The 21,729-nt window shown below is 32.5% G+C and overlaps 1 protein-coding gene across 1 annotated transcript in view; it reads right to left on the bottom strand.

Annotated features, from left to right (window-relative positions):
• Positions 1–34: 34 nt before the first annotated feature.
• Positions 35–21,729, bottom strand: part of LOC140057206 (uncharacterized) — a 137,208-nt gene continuing 115,513 nt past the window's right edge. Inside the window, exon 4 of the mRNA XM_072102770.1 lies at positions 35–643. Within this exon, the coding sequence (XP_071958871.1) occupies positions 371–643 (273 nt within the window). The 3' untranslated portion in view covers positions 35–370. The remainder of the gene's footprint in view (positions 644–21,729) is intronic.

Genomic DNA, 21,729 nt, shown 5'->3' with positions numbered 1-21,729 from the left:
AGCGTATGATGTTCGTACGTTACCGATGTTTACCAGCTTGGCCTACAAAACTAAGCCTACCTAGGCTAGGCCTAAAGACCGTTCACGAGAGGTCAATCGACGCGAGCTACTTAGGTAGTGCATTGTTTCTCACTTTTTATCTTAATTTACCACAAAACGTACATTTAAGACAAGAAATGACCTGGTTTTATGTTTTTAAAGTAATATATATGTATTATTTTAACAAAACGTCACAAATTGTAGGGAAGGTGTCTTTAACGTTTAGTGCCAAAACATTGCTGGAAGTTGATGTTTATGTTTTCGTGGCCTACCATTGGTGATTCCACCCTAACAAATGATAGAAAAAAAAGTATTTTTTGATTAAAAAAATTTAAAACAAAGAAAATAGTTTCTTACCAGAAGACTGAGGGCGTCCTGCACTCCCAGGCCTAGTACCGCTGGTTGGTAAGCCAACACTCACTGGCCGGCCTACACTAGCAGGCCTTTGTGATGGACGAGCCTGAATCACGCTCTGAGGAACAGATGCCTGCAGATGAGCATGGCTACGACGCGCTGCAAGATCCTTCTCACTATCGCTATCACTGTCGATAACAATCACAGATTCGCCTTTTTCTTTAATCTTTGAATTTTCATTTACCGATGGCTGTGAAAATACAAACATCAATATGGTTATTAAATAAATTTAATTTAATGAAATTGTAACTAGTAAAAAATAAGATTAGGCAGAAAATGTTGCGGACAAAAAGAGAAAAATATTAATAAATTAATGCATGTTGTCAAATAAAAGTATATATATATAGTGTAAAAATGAATGCACTTTTTGATGAAATATTGAAAATGTAATTTTACACAGATGAAACAAGAGGTTCATCTGTTATGGGTCAGTTATAAATAAGTCAATAAATAAAAGTACATAGAACTGGAAAACATATTGTCTTTAATATTCAAAGTACATTGGTCAAAGGGCACAGTGGCACATTGGAATATGCCAAGTCTCCAGAGTACAGTACAAGTCACAATCCCTGATTAACCATGTCTCCAGGCCTGATGAACCTTGCTGACCCTGTCCCCTTCAGCAGCTCTGCAGTTTCCTGATTGAAGTATGGTACCCAGATTTCTTAGTTAATCTGGAGCCTATAGCTACAGTATGAACTAAAGACATGCATTTTAAATGTACATATTGAATTCAAAAGTTTGTTTTTCATTTACTATCAGCAAGTAAAATTCTAGTTCATGATTTTAAAGTATAATGTATTTAACCACAAAATTAGCAAAACTTATTAAATTAATGTACTTGTCATTTTAGATTTTTAATATTTGTCATATTTATTGGGTTTTCGACACTTTAATGTTGACTGGAATAAATTGAAAATGCAGACATAGGCGATAAGTAGTTAATTTTCTTTGCGTTCATTCATATAATATTACAGGCAGGTTGAAAATATTGAGCAAATTCAAAACCAGTAATAATAGGTCCATTCCACTCAAAATGTCAGTTGGGAATCGGAAAAAATGCACATTTTACCCTGTTTTTAATACGTTTTGGACATTTTAAATGTGAATTTTACTTTTATTTTAACACAAAGAAATCATGGTTGAACACATTTATGTAATACGTTTGACTTCATCCCCACAAGTGGCTGGATAAGTGAATTCATCTCTACATCCTGAAAGGACTGTTAGAATTATCAAATGTCTATCGATCATCCATTTCAACTGACAATCGCAAGGGAAAAATATCCAAATAAGGAAATAGATCAATTGATTGACAAGGCTAGATGGAGGACATAGGATGACTAGACAAAGTTGATCACATGCCTGTCAGGGCCCACTTAACTAAGAAACTAGGATTGGTTTAAAGCGAAGCTAATCAGACTATGATACAGAAAAGTTTTCAACATCAACCAAGACGTCCTGTAGGCTGTGTAGTCAGAAATGTCATTGCTAGGCAAACATGACCTACTTCTAGTGCGTTTCTCAGCACACGGACACATCAAACATGCATCAAAATAGCCCTAAATGTTGATATCGTTGTATCCATCTAATCCTCTTTTAATGCCCCTTCCCATGGGGTAACTCACTTAATCGTCCACCTCAGCAAAATTTACTTGTGCACGTTATGTGTTATACAGTAGTTAAGCTTGGCATGTGCCTGATCTCGTATACATAGATTGAACTTTTAGCTGGTGATCTGATGTGACCCATGTTGACCTCAGTTTACGCTGATTGGTTATCATACTGTATACCTTTTTTTCTTAACCATTACATTGATTAAGCATTCTATTCATAAACAATCATTAATAGACTACGGTTTTAACATTAAAAAGTTCTTTTGCCAAAAGAAAAAATCCAAACACATGTGACTTAATCATCCAATCAAATAAAGAATGGTATTCAAGTCTGAATGATACCTTTATTCTTTGAAGATTTCAGACATCAAAAGATCACTTGAGTAAAAGACTAAATTGTACTTTATAAAGAAATGAACTCGTAATTGAAATAAAGAGTATTGTAATAAAGTGTATTGTTGTAGTTATGGTTGTTGCTGCACTTTTTAAATGTTGTAATACATTGTGTTGTACAGGTGTGAATCGGGTTTAAACTAACATGGTTATTGCTGCACTTTTGAATGTTGTAATACATTGTGTTGTACAGGTGTGAATCGGGTTTAAACTAACATGGTTATTGCTGCACTTTTGAATGTTGTAATACATTGTGTTGTACAGGTGTGAATCGGGTTTAAGCTAACATGGTTATTGCTGCACTTTTGAATGTTGTAATACATTGTGTTGTACAGGTGTGAATCGGGTTTAAGCTAACATGGTTATTGCTGCACTTTTTAAATGTTGTAATACATTGTGTTGTACAGGTGTGAATCGGGTTTATGCTAACATGGTTATTGCTGCACTTTTTAAATGTTGTAATACATTGTGTTGTACAGGTGTGAATCGGGTTTAAGCTAACATGGTTATTGCTGCACTTTTTAAATGTTGTAATACATTGTGTTGTACAGGTGTGAATCGGGTTTAAGCTAACATGGTTATTGCTGCACTTTTTAAATGTTGTAATACATTTGTTGTACAAGTGTGAATCGGGTTTAAGCTAACATGGTTATTGCTGCACTTTTTAAATGTTGTAATACATTGTGTTGTACAAGTGTGAATTGGGTTTAAGCTAACATGGTTATTGCTGCACTTTTTAAATGTTGTAATACATTTGTTGTACAAGTGTGAATCGGGTTTAAGCTAACATGGTTATTGCTGCACTTTTTAAATGTTGTAATACATTTGTTGTACAAGTGTGCATAGGGTTTAAGCTAACATGGTTATTGCTGCACTTTTTAAATGTTGTAATACATTGTGTTGTACAGGTGTGAATCAGGTTTAAGCTAACATGGTTATTGCTGCACTTTTTAAATGTTGTAATACATTTGTTGTACAGGTGGGAATCGGGTTTAAGCTAACATGGTTATTGCTGCACTTTTTGAATGTTGTAATACATTTGTTGTACAAGTGTGAATAGGGTTTAAGCTAACATGGTTATTGCTGCACTTTTTAAATGTTGTAATACATTTGTTGTACAAGTGTGAATAGGGTTTAAGCTAACATGGTTATTGCTGCACTTTTTAAATGTTGTAATACATTGTGTTGTACAGCTGTGAATCGGGTTTAAGCTAACATGGTTATTGCTGCACGTTTTAAATCTTGTAATACATTTGTTGTACAAAAATGTACAAGTGTGAATAGGGTTTAAGCTAACATGGTTATTGCTGCACTTTTTAAATGTTGTAATACATTGTGTTGTACAGGTGTGAATCGGGTTTAAGCTAACATGGTTATTGCTGCACTTTTTAAATGTTGTAATACATTTGTTGTACAAGTGTGAATCAGGTTTAAGCTAACATGGTCATTGCTGCACTTTTTAAATGTTGTAATACATTTGTTGTACAAGTGTGAATCGGGTTTAAGCTAACATGGTTATTGCTGCACTTTTTAAATGTTGTAATACATTTGTTGTACAAGTGTGAATCAGGTTTATGCTAACATGGTTATTGTTGCACTTTTTAAATGTTGTAATACATTTGTTGTACAAGTGTGAATCGGGTTTAAGCTAACATGGTTATTGCTGCACTTTTTAAATGTTGTAATACATTTGTTGTACAAGTGTGAATCGGGTTTAAGCTAACATGGTTATTGCTGCACTTTTTAAATGTTGTAATACATTTGTTGTACAAGTGTGCATCGGGTTTAAGCTAACATGGTTATTGCTGCACTTTTTAAATGTTGTAATACATTTGTTGTACAAGTGTGAATCGGGTTTAAGCTAACATGGTTGCTGCACTTTTAAAATGTTGTAATACATTGTGTTGTACAGGTGTGAATCGGGTTTAAGCTAACATGGTTATTGCTGCACTTTTTAAATGTTGTAATACATTGTGTTCTACAGGTGTGAATCAGGTTTAAGCTAACATGGTTGTTGTTGCACTTTTTAAATGTTGTAATACATTTGTTGTACAAGTGTGAATCGGGTTTAAGAACGTGGTTGCTGTACTTTTTAAATGTTGTAATACATTGTGTTGTACAGGTGTGAATCGGGTTTAAGCTAACATGGTTATTGCTGCACTTTTTAAATGTTGTAATACATTGTGTTGTACAAGTGTGAATTGGGTTTAAGCTAACATGGTTATTGCTGCACTTTTTAAATGTTGTAATACATTGTGTTGTACAGGTGTTAATCGGGTTTAAGCTAACATGGTTATTGCTACTGTACTTTTTAAAGTTATGAATGACAGTACTCACTGAGTTTATTTATACACACTTCATTCAAATTCATACTGGTATATAAAATATCAGTAATGCCTACTTAACATGATACAAAGAACATCATATTATTAATGGAAAATTTACATAGTGTAATAAAAAAAACATTGATAAATTATGAGGGTATGTTGTATGAATTTCGTTTGAAATAATTCATGATCATATGACCTACTGTAGACTATTGGCGTTGCCAATTAACATACACCACGTATGACAATGTATGTTGGCCTATGTACAGTGAAATGGTTTCCTGACTGTTATAAGCTGCAATTCATGTTATGTGGAATTTAGAAAGTTCAGATTTAAGAAAACTCTTACTGCTGTCTCCAACATTCTTGGCTTGGTCAACTTCAACAGTAACTAGAGATTATTACTGTGTAGACGATTTAGAGTCCGAATAAGTTTTTTTTTTTTCGCGCGCTTCTAGCCAGCTATAACCCCAGAGGATATAATCAATAAGAAGCTTTATCAATGCGAAAGCTATTTATCTAAGGCTGACATTTTCGATATTTTGTAAAACTCGAATAATTTATAGGTCCCATCTGCTGGACTCAAAAAACGTCTGGGAAAAGAGAGTCTATGAGGGCTCACTTTTGAACGATTTTGGATTCTTGCCCTTTGATTGGTTGACGCAAATCAACAGACTGCAGCGGTCTCAGTGACACTGAGTGAAAGTCTTTGCATGGTAGTTTATTTTGATTAAATTTTAATATTCAAGCAGAAGCCTTGTACAAAAAAAAGTCTAGTGCGAAAGAGGCTTAAGAGATAATATGACATGGTGCTGACAGTTAGCATACCAGTATGTTGAATGTACATGATCAGATAACAGGTGTAATGGTAATGTAACATTCATGACACCATGTTAACTGCTAATGATGTGTAATTTGAACACTACCTTTCTGTGATTGATGTATCTTTGTGGATACACAGTAGCGCAATAAAACAACCTAGCTATGATATAGTAATGAAAAGAAATATTACGTAAGGTAGAATAAAGTTAAAGCTCGGTTCCCACTTGGATGCATCGCAATGACGTAAGCGCAATGCAAGTAATTTGACCAATCACAAATGATGGATCGTTGAAACTGTGTGGTCAATTTACTTATGTCTTTGCATTGCATCCTAGAATAAAGTTAAAGCTCGGTTCCTACTTGGATGCATCGCAATGACGTAAGCGCAATGCAAGTAATTTGACCAATCACAAATGATGGATCGTTGAAACTGTGTGGTCAATTTACTTATGTCTTTGCATTGCATCCTAGAATAAAGTTAAAGCTCGGTTCCTACTTGGATGCATCGCAATGACGTAAGCGCAATGCAAGTAATTTGACCAATCACAAATGATGGATTGTTGAAACTGTGTGGTCAATTTACTTATGTCTTTGCATTGCATCCTAGAATAAAGTTAAAGCTCGGTTCCTACTTGGATGCATCGCAATGACGTAAGCGCAATGCAAGTAATTTGACCAATCACAAATGATGGATCGTTGAAACTGTGTGGTCAATTTACTTATGTCTTTGCATTGCATCCTAGAATAAAGTTAAAGCTCGGTTCCCACTTGGATGCAACGCAATGACGTAAGCGCAATGCAAGTAATTTGACCAATCACATCAATCAATCAAACTGTGTGGCCAATTTACTTACGTCTTTGCGTTGAATCCTAGTCAAAACCAAGCTTAAGAAATCATATGATGTTATCAATCATGATATATAAGGCAAAACAGTAAAGTTCTATATCAATTTTACCTAGGCATGACATTAAACCGAAAAAAAGAGAGCATTTATAAAGATATGATGGGTTATGACGTATGTTAAAAGCACATCTATCTTTGCTGGACCTAAATGGGAACAAAATCTTGGATAGATGAAGATCTCACGATCTGATCTTGGAAAGATAAAGTTCTCATGGTTTGTAACATTGGAGAGACAAAGATTTCATGTATGATCCGACTAGAAGACGATCTCAGACATTAACCCCATACAGCGGTCAGGTCAATATTCAATAAATGATAATCATAAACAGAGGTAGATTTCGAACAGAGGCACATTATTCTGGCGCAAACATCTTAAATCAAGCCACGCTAACCTAAACTGAGGCCTATAAAAAAATTCAACCTTGAAAATAATAAAAAGGTAGTTTACAATACAAACAATCTAATTTTTAGTAAAAAAACAATATACGTTCAAGCAACTTTCAGCTACCATTTATGTTACACATTCAGGTCACAGAGAGGTCAAAGGAATCTGTCTATTAGGTAAAAATATTTGTATTTTTCTTTCTCTAGTTTTGGAAGTAACAATAGCAAGTACTATTATTGTGGATAATGCTGACAAAAGAACAATGCCTACTTATGAAAATTACGACTGAATAACATACAGTACAATACAATTACATATAGTACATAACACATTTGTATAAATATAATACTTGTGACTCAATCCAGACTGTCAAGGTTTTAAATCCATATGGTTAAAATATAGATAATGTAGAAATTATATTGTACACACCTGAGTAGATTCTTGTCAGTTGATTGGGAGGATGGGTCACATGATATTAAAAAGTGCATCACCACGAGTGCAATTTCGTTATGCGAGTGCAATTTCGTTATGCGAGTGCAATTTTGTTATAATTTGAGTGCATTTCGTTATATACCAGTTCATTCTTGTTACACAATGAGCAACAACGTGTGACACAAGGGCTAATTGACTGATCACATTAAAAATCAACCTGGGGTTTGCGGCGCCTATAATAACTCTGCATCCAAAATTGGAGCGATGCCTTCTGAAATGGATAGGCCTTGGCCTAACCTGCTATATATGATCCTTCATACAATGGAACAATAATTTCATTTGGTGAAAGATGAAATGTTCTATTTTCACCTCATGAAATTATTTTTACCATGCACTGATAACATTCATTATTTGTACTATATTATTCAATATCTTATATATTTCAATCAAATAAATAAAATGAACTGATACAATGAATATAAAAATATGTTAATTTATGGAAAACATTTTAATTTTATAGTAATTTAATTATTATTAAGTGTCTTACATAGGTTGGATGCATTGTAGTGTGACATCAGTTGTAAAGGTCAGAGTATAAATTATGAATCATAAAAAAGATGAATAGAATAAAGCAGAGAAGCCAAGTAGATGTGTACTTATTGGAGAATATAGGCCAGTTGAAATGGCTGCCTGACTGCTGCTGAAATTACAATTATTAACACTTTTACATAGAGTTCAGCTCAACTGCTAAAATTAATAAATTTCTATAGATAAAAAAAAAACTATGACAAACTCTGGCCAAGCATCTACTGTTAAAAACAAATAATAAATTTGAAGGAAAAAAATTCTGGATGGAGGATGGTTGGAAGTTATAAGTGTTGTGTTGACATTTTTGGTATAAATTGTAGACCAGTATCAGTATTTTGAGGGCTAGGATGAAATGGGTATAGCATAACGTCATTTCACACAAGTAAACACGAGTTAGTTGATTTTGGAAAAAGAATCCTCTCATCTAATGCTCTGTCTACACTATCAAACTAGTTTGACAAAAACGTGTGATGTGCCTAAATATGGCAGTGATATGCCCAAATATGTTTAGTGATATGACATCATCATGTCCATGAGCACATCACAAAAAATGTGAACACGATGTGGGTCCCGTACTTTCACCTATGCTACTCTGTATATAGATATACAGTATATACTGTACATATTGTATATGACACATAATATGTACAACTCAGCACTATAAGTGTATATGCATCATGTCATAGGATGGCGTACATCGACTTACGATCGTATGTTAACGTACGTGCATGTTTAAAAAAATGTTAATTTCATTAAAATGATAAAAATGATCACCTATAATTCGTCTAGTTTTGGTCATCATGATAGGCAAATATAATAAGTTGTAATCACTCTCACAACATACTAACATGCACCAAATCACATATTCCCACAAGATTTCTTATATCTCACCACATATCAGTATAAACAGAGGTAACCCCATCATTTTAAATGTATACACATTGTATAAGGTGTAATGGCCCGGGAAAAAATGATTAATCAATTTATTAAAGAGTTTTTTTAGTTATTATAAAGACTTTGACCTTAGTGAGTAATCATTGTTTTCTGATTAAGTTCTGAGATACATGGGCCATGGTGTAAAATACAAGATACAAGATAACTTTATTGTCAAAATTGTTAACAATTTTGAGATATGTTTTGTACCTGAGTAGAATAAATAATACGATGTGATAACTATATAAATAAATACAAATGATACAAGTGACTATCTTGAAAAGTTTTTGTTAAATAAATTGGATGCTATGTACATTGGTGAAAATCTGAAAATGGATGCTCTAGGCCTTGTTGAGCCATGAAATGTGCCAAAAGTCACATTTGTGCAAACAACCACATTTGTGCAAAGATGTTACCCTCAAATGTAAATGTGCAAATCTGTAAAAATGTATAATCCACTAATGTGCAAACATCACGCCGTTAAATGTAAAAACAATTAGTTTTGACGTTAAATGTGAAATTCTACAAATGTAGAAATCATTTTTTTCAACTAAAATCGATTATTAAAAATGATAACCTAATTCTAAATAGTCATCACAGGTTTTTCTACCGATGTTTTCAAGATAGAGCCACTTACATATTGTAGTACAGCCTGAAAAAAACACAATCATGTCCGTGGATGCAGGACTGAGACATGGTCGCCGCTGGCTGGAGAGAGTAATCCATACCATTGAAATTGTCCCTTAGGGTACGTTTAGACTCACAGAGTTACGGTAATCCGTGGCGTTAAAAGCCAAAGTGTTCAGACACAACGACCAACATTCCAATGCCTTGTGTTTAAAACACTATGATCAGGTCAAAGCAGATATAACTATATGTATACATTCATGACAATGCATGAAAGTTAACATCGTTTACATTGTTTTTTGTTTTTTTTTTATTTATATAATGTTTACCTTCAAATATACTGATTTGTTCTTACTACTTGTAGAATTAATAATAATAATTAATAAGAAAATAATTTAAAACGTAATTGTTACACGGACAATTATCTGATTAGTTGATTTAATTTATGAAAATCATCATATCACTGATGCCATTTTACTGTTCCTTAAAATCTGAAACTGAAAATACATTTGACATAGCTATTTCGCTGTCATATCATAGGGTACGGGTATGTAGTTGTCTGTCTGCTAAACGTGATCGTGTTTTTCATTGTTTAAGGTTAAAATCACTGATGCATCACTGGATTAGCGTTATGAAATCTACCCTCTCCCGCTAGAGTTATTAACGCCACTGGCGCGGAATAACAGCTCCCTAACGCTAATCCGCGGCCTGGTTCAGACACAAAAATATGTACACCGCTTACATAACTCCACAGTAATTCTGTGAGTCTAAACATACCCTAACTAAAGGTAAATGATGACCTTTCTTCCCTTTTGTAGAATAACAAACTCCATAGAATCGAGGCTTAGGTTTAAAGACCCCTTCCCTGCAATTTTGGACGTTTTTTGGAAAATAATACATATATATATCACTTTAAAAACATTAAACCATGTCATTCCTTGTCTTAAATGTACGTTTTATGGTAAATTATGATAAAAAGTGAGAAACAATGCACTACCTAAGTAGCTCGCGGCGATCGAACTCTCGTGGACGGTCTCAGGCCTAGCCTAGCTAGGCTTAGTTTTGTAGGCCTAGCTGGTAAACATCGGTAACGTACGAACATCGTACGCTAGCTATATACCTAGCCTGACGTTGTATAGTTGCTGCATTAATTGTCTTTCTATTTTTGCCAGACTCCGTTGATACAAATTGGGGAACACCCGGTATTTTCGCTGAAAAGTTAGGAGTCTTCCATTTGTTTTGGCTTCACGATCGATCGAAAAGTGGGCGAATTACAGGTGAAAAACAAAAATATCAATCCGCGCGCAATGCATTTTGGGATTTATAGCGGGCTGCTATAATTATTAAAATCGATTTATTTTTCACATTTTTAACCGTTTAAAGACGAAAAAAGTTATCGCAATAGGACCATATATAGTATTATTTTTACATTAAATATAGTTTGTGATCTTAAATTAGATCTAAAAAACGTAGGGAATGGGGCTTTAATATATAGTATCAGCATTTTATCAAACAATTTATCAAGTTTATTTCTTTATGTACGCTGTATTTAGATGTCTAATCAAAACGTATATTAATTTGCTTTTCAATTTTGATGATACATAACCATGTGATACGGTATGCGACCATCTTCTAGAATCCTCTCATTATTTCAATCATCGTTCTATGCTATTGGGCAAGCTAATCCCAATGCATGTCAGAACAAAAATTTAAAAAAATATTATTATTATTGCCATTTTGAAATGAATAAGTCTTCAAAATAGCTAGCTGGTTTGTAAATTGTACATTTAAAAATGCTTAAAAATTATATTGAAAGTATTGTAGCAAGTCTTTCCATCAGTAATTCCATTTTGTTAAGGACATAACATATAATATTTTGTACTCATATATATAAACACACCAGGCATAGAACATTAATTCAAAACGGTGATATACTGAAATTTAATTAATTAACTTGAAACGATAAAGTTGAAAAAATCTGTGAAAATGAGAAAAAGTCGCCCCAACCAAGACTCAAACCCGGAACCTTCTGCTTGATATGCAGATGTCCTAACCATTAGATCATATATATATATTATATAATAATTTGGATTGATCTATTTAATTAGAGGGGTATTTGGAGGGATGAAAATGGAGGAAGATTTATAATTATATTCAATGGAAGCCAAAAACATATAATGTAACTATCATACTTCACACAAACTCAAATAAAATAAACATTCATCTTTTTTGTGTTGTGTGTATTTAACCTTTTCACCTTTGTCTTGGGTTCCTTCAAGTTCACAAGCTTATTGTAATCCAAACATCATCATAAAACATATCAAACACCATCATCAAGATATTAATGCTGGGTCTCTTTATGCAAAGACACATACATTAATATAAATGCTGGTAACATATGCAAAGATGCTAGAACATTCTACATTTGATAAAACACTTTGCTAACAAAGCAAACAGATGATAATCAATTTATATAATTCAAAGTGTAATACTTTATATAGTATGTGATTTAAACTTTTGACCTTTTGTTTCCAAACCCTTGGCGCTATCCACCAAGTAACGAAATACAATGCTTAATCTGAAATATTGAGAAGCTCCAGGCGAGAATATAATCAATATTTTGTCAAGATACTATCATCTGTTAAGAGAGAATAGACGTTTAAACATTTATGCCAAATTCACCAAGTTGAGAGTAATTGTATTCTGTAAGGTCATTCTAAGTGTGTAATTAACACTATCACTAAAGTATAATAATATTAATGATATTAATTAATCATCATTACCTAGTGTATTATCACATTTGATATGCTATATGCTCACAGACGAGCATCATTGGTAATTGTACGAATAATATAATGTAATTAATAATTTTCATACTACAGTACAGTAGAGGGCCTGTTTCTATTTAGTTTAAAAAACAAACAAAACAAACCAGTTTTAGTATAGTAGTAGTAAATCTGTTTACCAACACTACTACTTTTTATTAGTTAGATTTTTTTGGGTATTGCTAAACACCGCAAACCCCGCCAACCAACTGGGTATTTTTTTTTACATGGATATACCCAGTGGGTTGTACACTACATGATTCAATCACTTTTATGTTGGTTTGGTGGGGTTTGCTATATTTTTTGGAGGTTTGCGGGGTTTAGCAATCATTTTTGACCAAAAAATTATGTTTTACCCCAAAAATAAGTAGTTAACAGTAGAAATTTAATATTTTTTTGACATGGATATACCTAGTGGGTTGTACACTACATGATTCAATCACTTTTATGTTGGTTCGATGGGGTTTGCTATGTTTTTTTGGAGGTTTGCAGGGTTTGCAGGGTTTAGCAATACCCGTTTTTTTTCAGTTTGCTTGTCATGCAATGACAATAAACATAATACTGTATATACTGTTAAGTAAATGTATTAATTTTTAGGTAATGGAGACAAGGACAAGATTAATTATCATTAATGTATAATGATAATTATATATTTTATATTCTAAATTTGTATCTAATTTTCATACAACAAGATTGCATTGCATATATTGTTTTTAAAATGATTCTTTTAATCTCAATAGGAACATGTATTTTCTGTATAAATTGTATCTTTTATTTCGGAATCTGTGGTCCAAAGAAAGTAACATTACATTATACTGATTGACTTCAAAATAAGATGCTCTCATATATCCATATTTGCAATGTATCATCAAGTTTGTCTATTTCTAATCAAACATAAATGGGCACCTGGGAAATGTGTAAACCCCAGGGTGGTGGTTATGACTGCAACTTTTTGCAAGGTGCACTCTCCAGGGTCCTAGACACACCGTTTTCCCGATGAATGGGGTAATAACATGTTGCACCTAGAGGCTACAATTTGCGCTCCATAATTATAAGAATGACAAATCAATGAAACGGCTTAACACTAAACTTAACCATGATACATCATTAACAATCCGACCTACTTATTTTCCCAGAAGAACAAACATTGACATATAGTGCATGTCATTACCAATGATATGTTGCATCTTCACTGTTCTCTTCAATTCTGTAAATAATCAACAATGCTACTAGTGCATTTTCCTGGGAATATAATAAGACTTTAAGAAAGTATGATGCTGAATATATTATAGTGTTTGTCAGAATAAAAGGTTAATGGTTTTATACAATTCATGCAGCTTTAATGATAAATCATAAATGACAAAGACTTTCTCATTAAGTTTATTAACGATGTTCTTTCCACAGACTTTCTTAAAATAAAAGCAAACTCAACATAATTGCTGCAAATGCTTATGGGTAAAGAAGAAATGTATTTGTTTTATTTTCAGAGCCTGAGTGACACGGATTGCGGTCATTGACTTTATGTAATAATGCTTTTTGAATGCATTAGATACATACGTGGCATGGCATGTAAAGTGACCGGTCATTGAATGTACGGTCGGTCATTTACAGACATGTTCAAGTGGTCAGGTTTCAAGAGTTGTTACGTCAAGTAACGATTGCTTTGAAATATACATATTTTAACTAGACACTTGAAATGGAAATGATGATGGCATTCAGTAATCTATCAAAAATGTGGTGGTCGATACTGACATACTGACAAACCACAACCACATATTTTTTATTTATCAATATAATAAAGTGTATATGACATTACTATTAAAATAATTAAATATCAATACTCGACTTGTTTATACTGAACTGATTTTATGCTGTAATTTTGAAAGAAGGTATTTAATCTCCTTTAGAAATCAAATGGGTCCCACAAAAACATTATTATGTAATATTGCCCTAATGTACAACTCCACACTTTTATCTCATATAGAATATGTTATCAATAGTAAACGATCTTTTGAGATTGACTTAGGGCCTGTTTCTGCTGCAAAAATATAACCAGTTTAAAAACTGGTGTGAATAAATTAACTCCATTTTCTTGGAGCAGAAACAGGACAATTTTGTGGTAACCGGTCATAAGGAAGCGAAAAATAACCGGTTAAAAACACCCATTCAATTCTGTGTTAGAACACGAAACACAAAATAACAGTTTTTTGATTGACAGCTGCTGATTTTGAGTCAACTACACTGCAGTAAGGTTTGAATTAACCGCCAGGACCAATTGCATTTTGGGTAATTCTAACGACCACCCACTGATTTAAACGGTTATTTTGGAGCAAATTGAGCAGAAATGCAGTCAATATAAAAATTACATTTTTTAAATAATCGGTTTATTCGGCGCTCTGCAGTAGAACGGACCTTATATACATTAGATAAGCAAAATAGAAACATAGTTTTGATCTGTACTGCATAGTACAATACAAGAAGGTTATTCAAAATATCTGCAGCAGCTTGTACATCGACAAAAAATTCAATCACTTCGTTACGCACAAATCACTGTACAACTCAAGTTGTTAAACATATTCAACAAGCTTTTTGTAAATCTAACGACATACATTTTCTATTGCATCTGCGTATCGATCACATTACCAGACAATACAAGTATATGGGGCAAGGCCACGCACTACTCTGTCTAAACCGAACGTTGCTTTTATGTCAGCACTCTTACAGGTTGTAAATTTCACATCAATCAGCCAGCTAGAAGGTGTTTGACTTTAAAATTATCACATTACAATGTTTTGCTTGCTGCAACATTTGCAACAAGACGCCCTTGCCGATTTTTCCTTTTTTATAGATTGAATAATTCATATGAACGTTTAAAAACATGATTGAACATTTATCTTTCACAAATAGAAAAAAAAAACCAATGGCATTTATGTCATTTTAAATGTCACAAGACTTTTTGGTGATAAATAATTTTCAGTCATTGGACTAGAAGTTATGGAATAATTTACCTATTAATATGCGTATAGTTCAAAGTGTACAATGTTTTAAGAAATTGTTAAAAAGTTTTCTTTTCCCTAAGGAATAATTTAGATGTCATATTTGTCCTTGTATACTACTCTAATTATTGTACAGCGCTTTGGTCTTTTTTTTTTTGGAAAAGCGCTTTATAAATCTATATAGTATAGTATAAATAATATATACAAAATTTATATAGATTATAATGTGTCACTTTTCACCCATTTTTATTTACATCCAATTCACGTTCAGTAGGATTAATATATTTCTTAAAAGTTAAATTACATTTTCTCAAACATATTCATATTTGATTTCAAAATAACCCTGAAATGAGCAAGACATTTAAAATGTGTTACAGATTATGATCATTTTACACTAGAATTCCTAGAGGGATAGATACAGGGCCTGCAAGAACCCATGTTAAATTAAAGGGTCAAGTATGGATATATACCAGACCAGTATTACAGCCAAAAGTCCCCAGCCAGGCCATCTGAGGTCAGGTATAGATATAGACCAGGCCCCTCGGATACAGCAGGGTCCAGAGCCAGGCCAGCAGTAGAAATGGAATCATTCATAAACTATGTAATATTAATTTGAAGTGACATATATGATTGACAATTCATGACATAATGATTGACAATAATTATATATATAGGTATATAAATAGATGAAAATAAGTAAAGGATATACTTCTATGAAAAGGATATACTTCTATGAAAAGTTCAAGCTATTATATAGTAAACTTGCACAAATGCAGAATAAAAATATTAAAAAGTTCAGAATAAAATTTAATATCATCAATACTTAAAGTATTAAAATTAAAATTATTTTTCCTATTGTATAGGCCTATTAATTAACTTTAAATAAGGTTTTTTTTTTAACAAAACGTTAAAATAAAGGATTTTTTGACAAAATGTGACAATGATCGTTTGTTTGTACTGTGAAAGTGTGTATAAGAAGGGACTGTTCAATAGTGTGATTCTATTTACTTGAAGATGTATGTTCACCCAAAACATGAAATAAAACTTCGAAAAGGCCATTAAAAAGAAAGGTTCAATTATTTTGCAAAATTGTTATTCACTTTTAGCGAAAAAACCCCCCAAAAACAATAAATGCCTAAAAAACAATCAAAATGAACTTGACCTCAATATAAAGTGACCTACTTTTAAACCCCCTATTGATCCAGGCAATACATAATTAGATAGATTAATTATTACAAATTTACTTATTTTTCTTTCAAAATATATAATGCTTTTTAATCAAATAAAACTGAGACACAAAAAGTTAAACAAACTTTTTTTAATAAAATAAAACAAGCATGATATCTTGTAATTTAGACAATTAGCTCTGAAACAAAATAAAAGAATTTTTTCTTGGAAATTACATATAAAATCAAACAAAACTAGCTTATATAACTTACTAACCAAAGCTCTTTATATAAAGCTTTAGTATATAATAGGTACTTATCGCTAACAACTTTTTTTTTACAACTTACAAATCATAAAACCTTTATACAAAGGTTTATAAAGTACTTATCTAACACAATCTGTCTACAAACTGGCCATGCACAATCACCAAGCTTCTACAAAATGCCAAAAGATTTTTCAAAGCACTTAAGTTAGAAAAAAAAGATTTAATGTAAATGCAAGTTAAGAGTTGTACAAGAAAAGAATTGAAAATCAGCAATTAAATTTCAAGTGTCAACGTATCAAGTTATACAAACTGTATATATACTGTCAATAAAGGATACTTTAGCATTGGATAGCAACAAAATAGCTATGCTATCAACAGAGCATACAGTAGCTACTAAAATAGTAGATACAAGTATTTAAGCGTGGTTCCCACTAGCGACGCAACGCAAGGACGTAACGCAACGCAAGTGAATTGACCAATCACAAGCGATGGCTTATTCGCTTGTCAACTGTCTATAACTTCACTTGTCATTGGTTAAAACGCTTGCGTTGCGTTTACGTCCTTGCGTTACGTTCTAGTGGGAACCAAGCTGACTTCACCTACAGTATTACTATGCAATGATAAGCACTACAATGTAGAAAAAGCCAGCTAATGTAGAAAACACCAGCTAATGTCGAAACAACCATTATACAACAACCATTGCTAATGTACTAAAACCTCCAGCTAATGTAGAAACACCAACAGCTTATGTAGTAAATACAAAATCAACAGCTAATAGTAGTAATGAAAATTGTCTCACAGCTAATGTACTATCGCCAGCAAATATAGAAAATGGTTTTACAAACCTATGTCTAAATCATGTGCAAATGCATCTCTTCACTAATAGCTATTAGTCCTCTCGTAAGCAACCAACTTTAAAATAGCTAAGAATGCAGTTTGATGTATATTTACTGCAAATTGTTCCAAATTCCTAATAAAAATTGTCTAGGTTTTTTAATTTTTAGAGAGTTTTTAATTAGCCACAACTAGTGTGAATATCAACATGAGAATGTAAGTATTTTTCCACACCTCAATGCTTGGAGCAAGATACAGAGTATTGCGCCTTAGTGAGTGCTTTACAACCATGGTCATGCAATGAAAATGTTACTGCATACAGTACCTCTTCCTACCTACAGGAATATTACAGAAGGTGATTAATTAATGACAGTTTCTTGTAATTTCATCATCAATATTATAAATTAATAGAAGATTGAATTACGGCTACTGGACTTCTCATCATAAGAATGCGAGTTTGAATCCCATTGCTTATGTCCTTCGGCAAGACAGTTTTACTTACGTTTGCCTCTCTGCACCCAGGTGTACAAATGGGTACCTGGTATAAATGTCAAAAGACAAACTAGCACAAAATCACTAGCTACAACATGGAAGTATATTTCCATACATGATTGAAACTGACTGGGGTAAAAATGTGAAGCGCTAGAGGCTTTGAGCATTAAGTGGTAAGAACGACGTATTAAAGATATATTGTCCCTCAAAAACATGAAAAATGAAGATTAATTAAATCAGACTTTGAATACGTTATTTTGTAGTTCCGGGAAAAAAAACGGAAAAAATAATGTTTTCACTTGATAAATGGTTAAATTCAACCAAAAATCCATTTACTGGCAGCCAATTTGACTATTTTTTTTTTTAAATTCCAGTTTTTTCAGGTAAATAATTTTTTTTTTCTATCCAATTTTTGGTCAAAGTCAATAACTAATATGTGACATTAAAATGGCATATTCAACAACAACAATTATTTTTCAGGGGAACAATACATCTTTATTATTATTATTTATAGAATAAACTAAAATATACAGCAGTGTTTTTGAATTAGCATTTTGCAATCTGCTAAATTGTATCCTTACTGACATTTGTCTCCATCCCACACATCACCCACACTTTAATCACTTCATTAATCTTGATCTAACAAGAAGATAACAATATACTACTTTATAAGTGGGTTGATTCCATTGCTCTCTTAATAAACACTACATCACTCAAATTGTATATTTATAAAAATGGTGATTAAAATAAATTACAGTGCTGTATGTAAAATCTATCAGCACAAAAACTATTTACCGTACATTTAAAATATTTTGTTGAATTACAGCACTATTAGGAGAGTATGTTTATAGCAATATTTTTATTGCTTTTTGAACATCCGCCAGAATGGTGTCCTGGGTTTTTGTATTCATGTATACTTGATTTTGTTGTGTTAATTTTGTTTTCTGGAAAATAAATGAATATGAAATATACAGGATTTACTATGGAACATCTATCTTCTTATATACCGTAAGAAGGACTATAAACAGTAGGTCCAGTTAACACAAAAATTATCTTGTAAACTTTAAAGCTCAGGTACAGGCATGAATTTTAAATATAATATTTGGTTAATTGTACATAAATAAAATATTTGTAAAAGAAATCGAGACAAAAAAACATGAGTTTCCTTTAATATGGTCAAATACAAAATTTGGCAAATTCTTCCATAAAAACCAGGAAGACATTTTTTCAGTAGTTAGGTAGTTAACCTAATGTAATAACATGTCTGATGACTCCCTAGACGGTGAAAAAAGATGGTGGATATACAGTGGATAATTTTTGCTATAGCATGAATAAAAATATCAGAAATGTAATATTCAAGTTATATTACCTATATTTAGTCATCTGATAACATTTTTTACCACACCGTTTATTTTTCATAACTTTTTAAAATGCCTCTCTATTTACAAAATTTGTGTACAAAAGAATAGAGATTTTACTGTGTAATTTGAACTATCCCCCACTGATAAGAAAGTGCTTATTTTCAACAAGCTCGTGTAACACAAATAAAATCCAAAAAATTATGAAACATAGGGGAAACTAAAGATCGATAATTATTGGAATGTATGATCAATAGAAATTTTTTGCCCGCGCCTGACCTTTAAAGAACCTAGTACATCTTTCGATACAAGTACATATAAGGATACAGTACCCTGTTGTGCTAGTTCACACACAGCCACAAACATGTGCATTTAGTACGACACATACATTTTCTATTTACAATGGAAATTTTACTACCGAAATTAAAAAGCTAATTCACAGAATTGGGTAATATCTGTCTAAGTCCGATGAAATGAAAGACCTACTTTGTAGTATGTATTCCATTTGTATGGATATTGTATAAGACTGATCTTCATAGCCAGCCAAATCATCACACTATTCAGTTTGCCTAAAGCACTAAAAGGTAAAGGTACACTGTACTTTTTGATAGGCTGCAAATCATCAAATTTGTAAGATTGAAAACTGCTGCACCTGACCTAAGACCTAAACCTTGGCCCCTGTTCAAATTGCCTCAAGTCATGTGACCCATATCTGACCCCGAAAAGCACTAAAAATATGAGAACCTTCTGACAACAAGAACCATGGTATGATTATTGTATTCATAGTGGATTAAAATCTGGGCTTTATTTTATTTTTCTATACTATTTTAACTATATTTCGTTTAACATGTGTACATGAAACATGTACAACCAAAAATAATCTACTGTTTTCTTTTGCTTTAGTAAAAAAATAAAATTGTGTATTTTAAAAATATTATATTTTCCCAAAGGAAAATTTATTTTGTATAGTTTTGTTCCTGTGTGAATCATCTGTATCCATGCATTTAAAATTTAATTCATAACATGAAAACATAAAAAAACTTACAAATAATAGTAAAATTCACTTTTTTTTTTGGAGTAAATGAAAGTGTATGTTTTAGTTGTGACACTTGGGAATAACAAGTTAATGGAATTCTGCCAAGTTAAAAAAAACAGCAGGGTTATCGTAAAATCTGAACCCAGGTAACTAAAGTCTTTTCAATGTACCCTTAAGCACACTTTATCTGTCTTTATAAAATAAAGCCATGGGGATAAAATCATGTGGAGCTTCGCAAAAATAAACAGTCAGCAGAATTATTTTAATAACTTGAATCTTAAAAGCATCAACCAAAAACAAGGTACTAGAATCACGTAATCGTTTCAACTGCCGTTCGTCAATTAGCGTTAACGAAACCCAGGTACACAATGTCAGGACAAATCTACATTTATGCCTCACAGGAATCCAGGCATTGCCTGACCTAGTCCCGGTTTGGATACCAGCCAAACTAAGCACTTATATAGCCTGCTTTAAAGTTCCTGCGTTTTATTCGTTTTATTCTTCCACTGGCATAATAGACACCTGGAAAAGGTAAAAGAGAAGCTGAAACAAAACCCCGTTTGAACTTGAAGACACTAAAGAAGATCTAGCTGGTATTTATTTAAGCCAATAGTACGATGACCCTCACTTTGACCCACTGGCCTTTTCAGGTGGCAGTTTAGTATTTTGATTCCTAAGAAATTATGATAGCTTTTACAGGTGATAGGTCAAGGAAAGTCTTCTGGCCTTCAGGAGGTTTGACAGGAAAAATATAACTGGTTTCTTTTTACACACAACATCTTAGAATATCACGTTTAGACATAGAAAACCCAACTGTGGGGGAACTGGGGTTAGCGTGAGCTAGACACATTGACGAGACCATCATAGAACCGCCACCATGTATGTTAATTTATATTTCTTCAGACATGATCAAGGAAAAATTTTTGAGAACTGACCTCACGTTTTCCCATTAAAAATAGATTCCTGATGGACAAGTTTGCTATAAATTAGTCTTTTGGAATGACTGATGCTAAATAGATTTGATTTTCTATAATCTCAGATTTGAAAAAATGCTAAATATTTCACTAAAACAGGTTTTGCTGAACAGAGAAGATGATTTGTCTAAATAATGACTTGTTGGATTATAAAAATACTTTTACAGCACTTTTGAATCCACCTTTTTTGTAAAAAATATAGATTTTAGCATACATATTATGATTAGCATATTTTTGTAGTAGAAAATTCATTTGGGCATTTTCCTGAGTGAGGCAAAATAAATATACGTCATGCGTGTGTA

Source organism: Antedon mediterranea, chromosome 8 (assembly GCF_964355755.1).
Source record: "Antedon mediterranea chromosome 8, ecAntMedi1.1, whole genome shotgun sequence".
Classification (NCBI taxonomy): Eukaryota; Metazoa; Echinodermata; class Crinoidea; order Comatulida; family Antedonidae; genus Antedon; species Antedon mediterranea.
The sequence above is the reverse complement of the archived record's forward strand: the minus strand, read 5'-3'. Positions and strand labels throughout refer to the sequence as shown.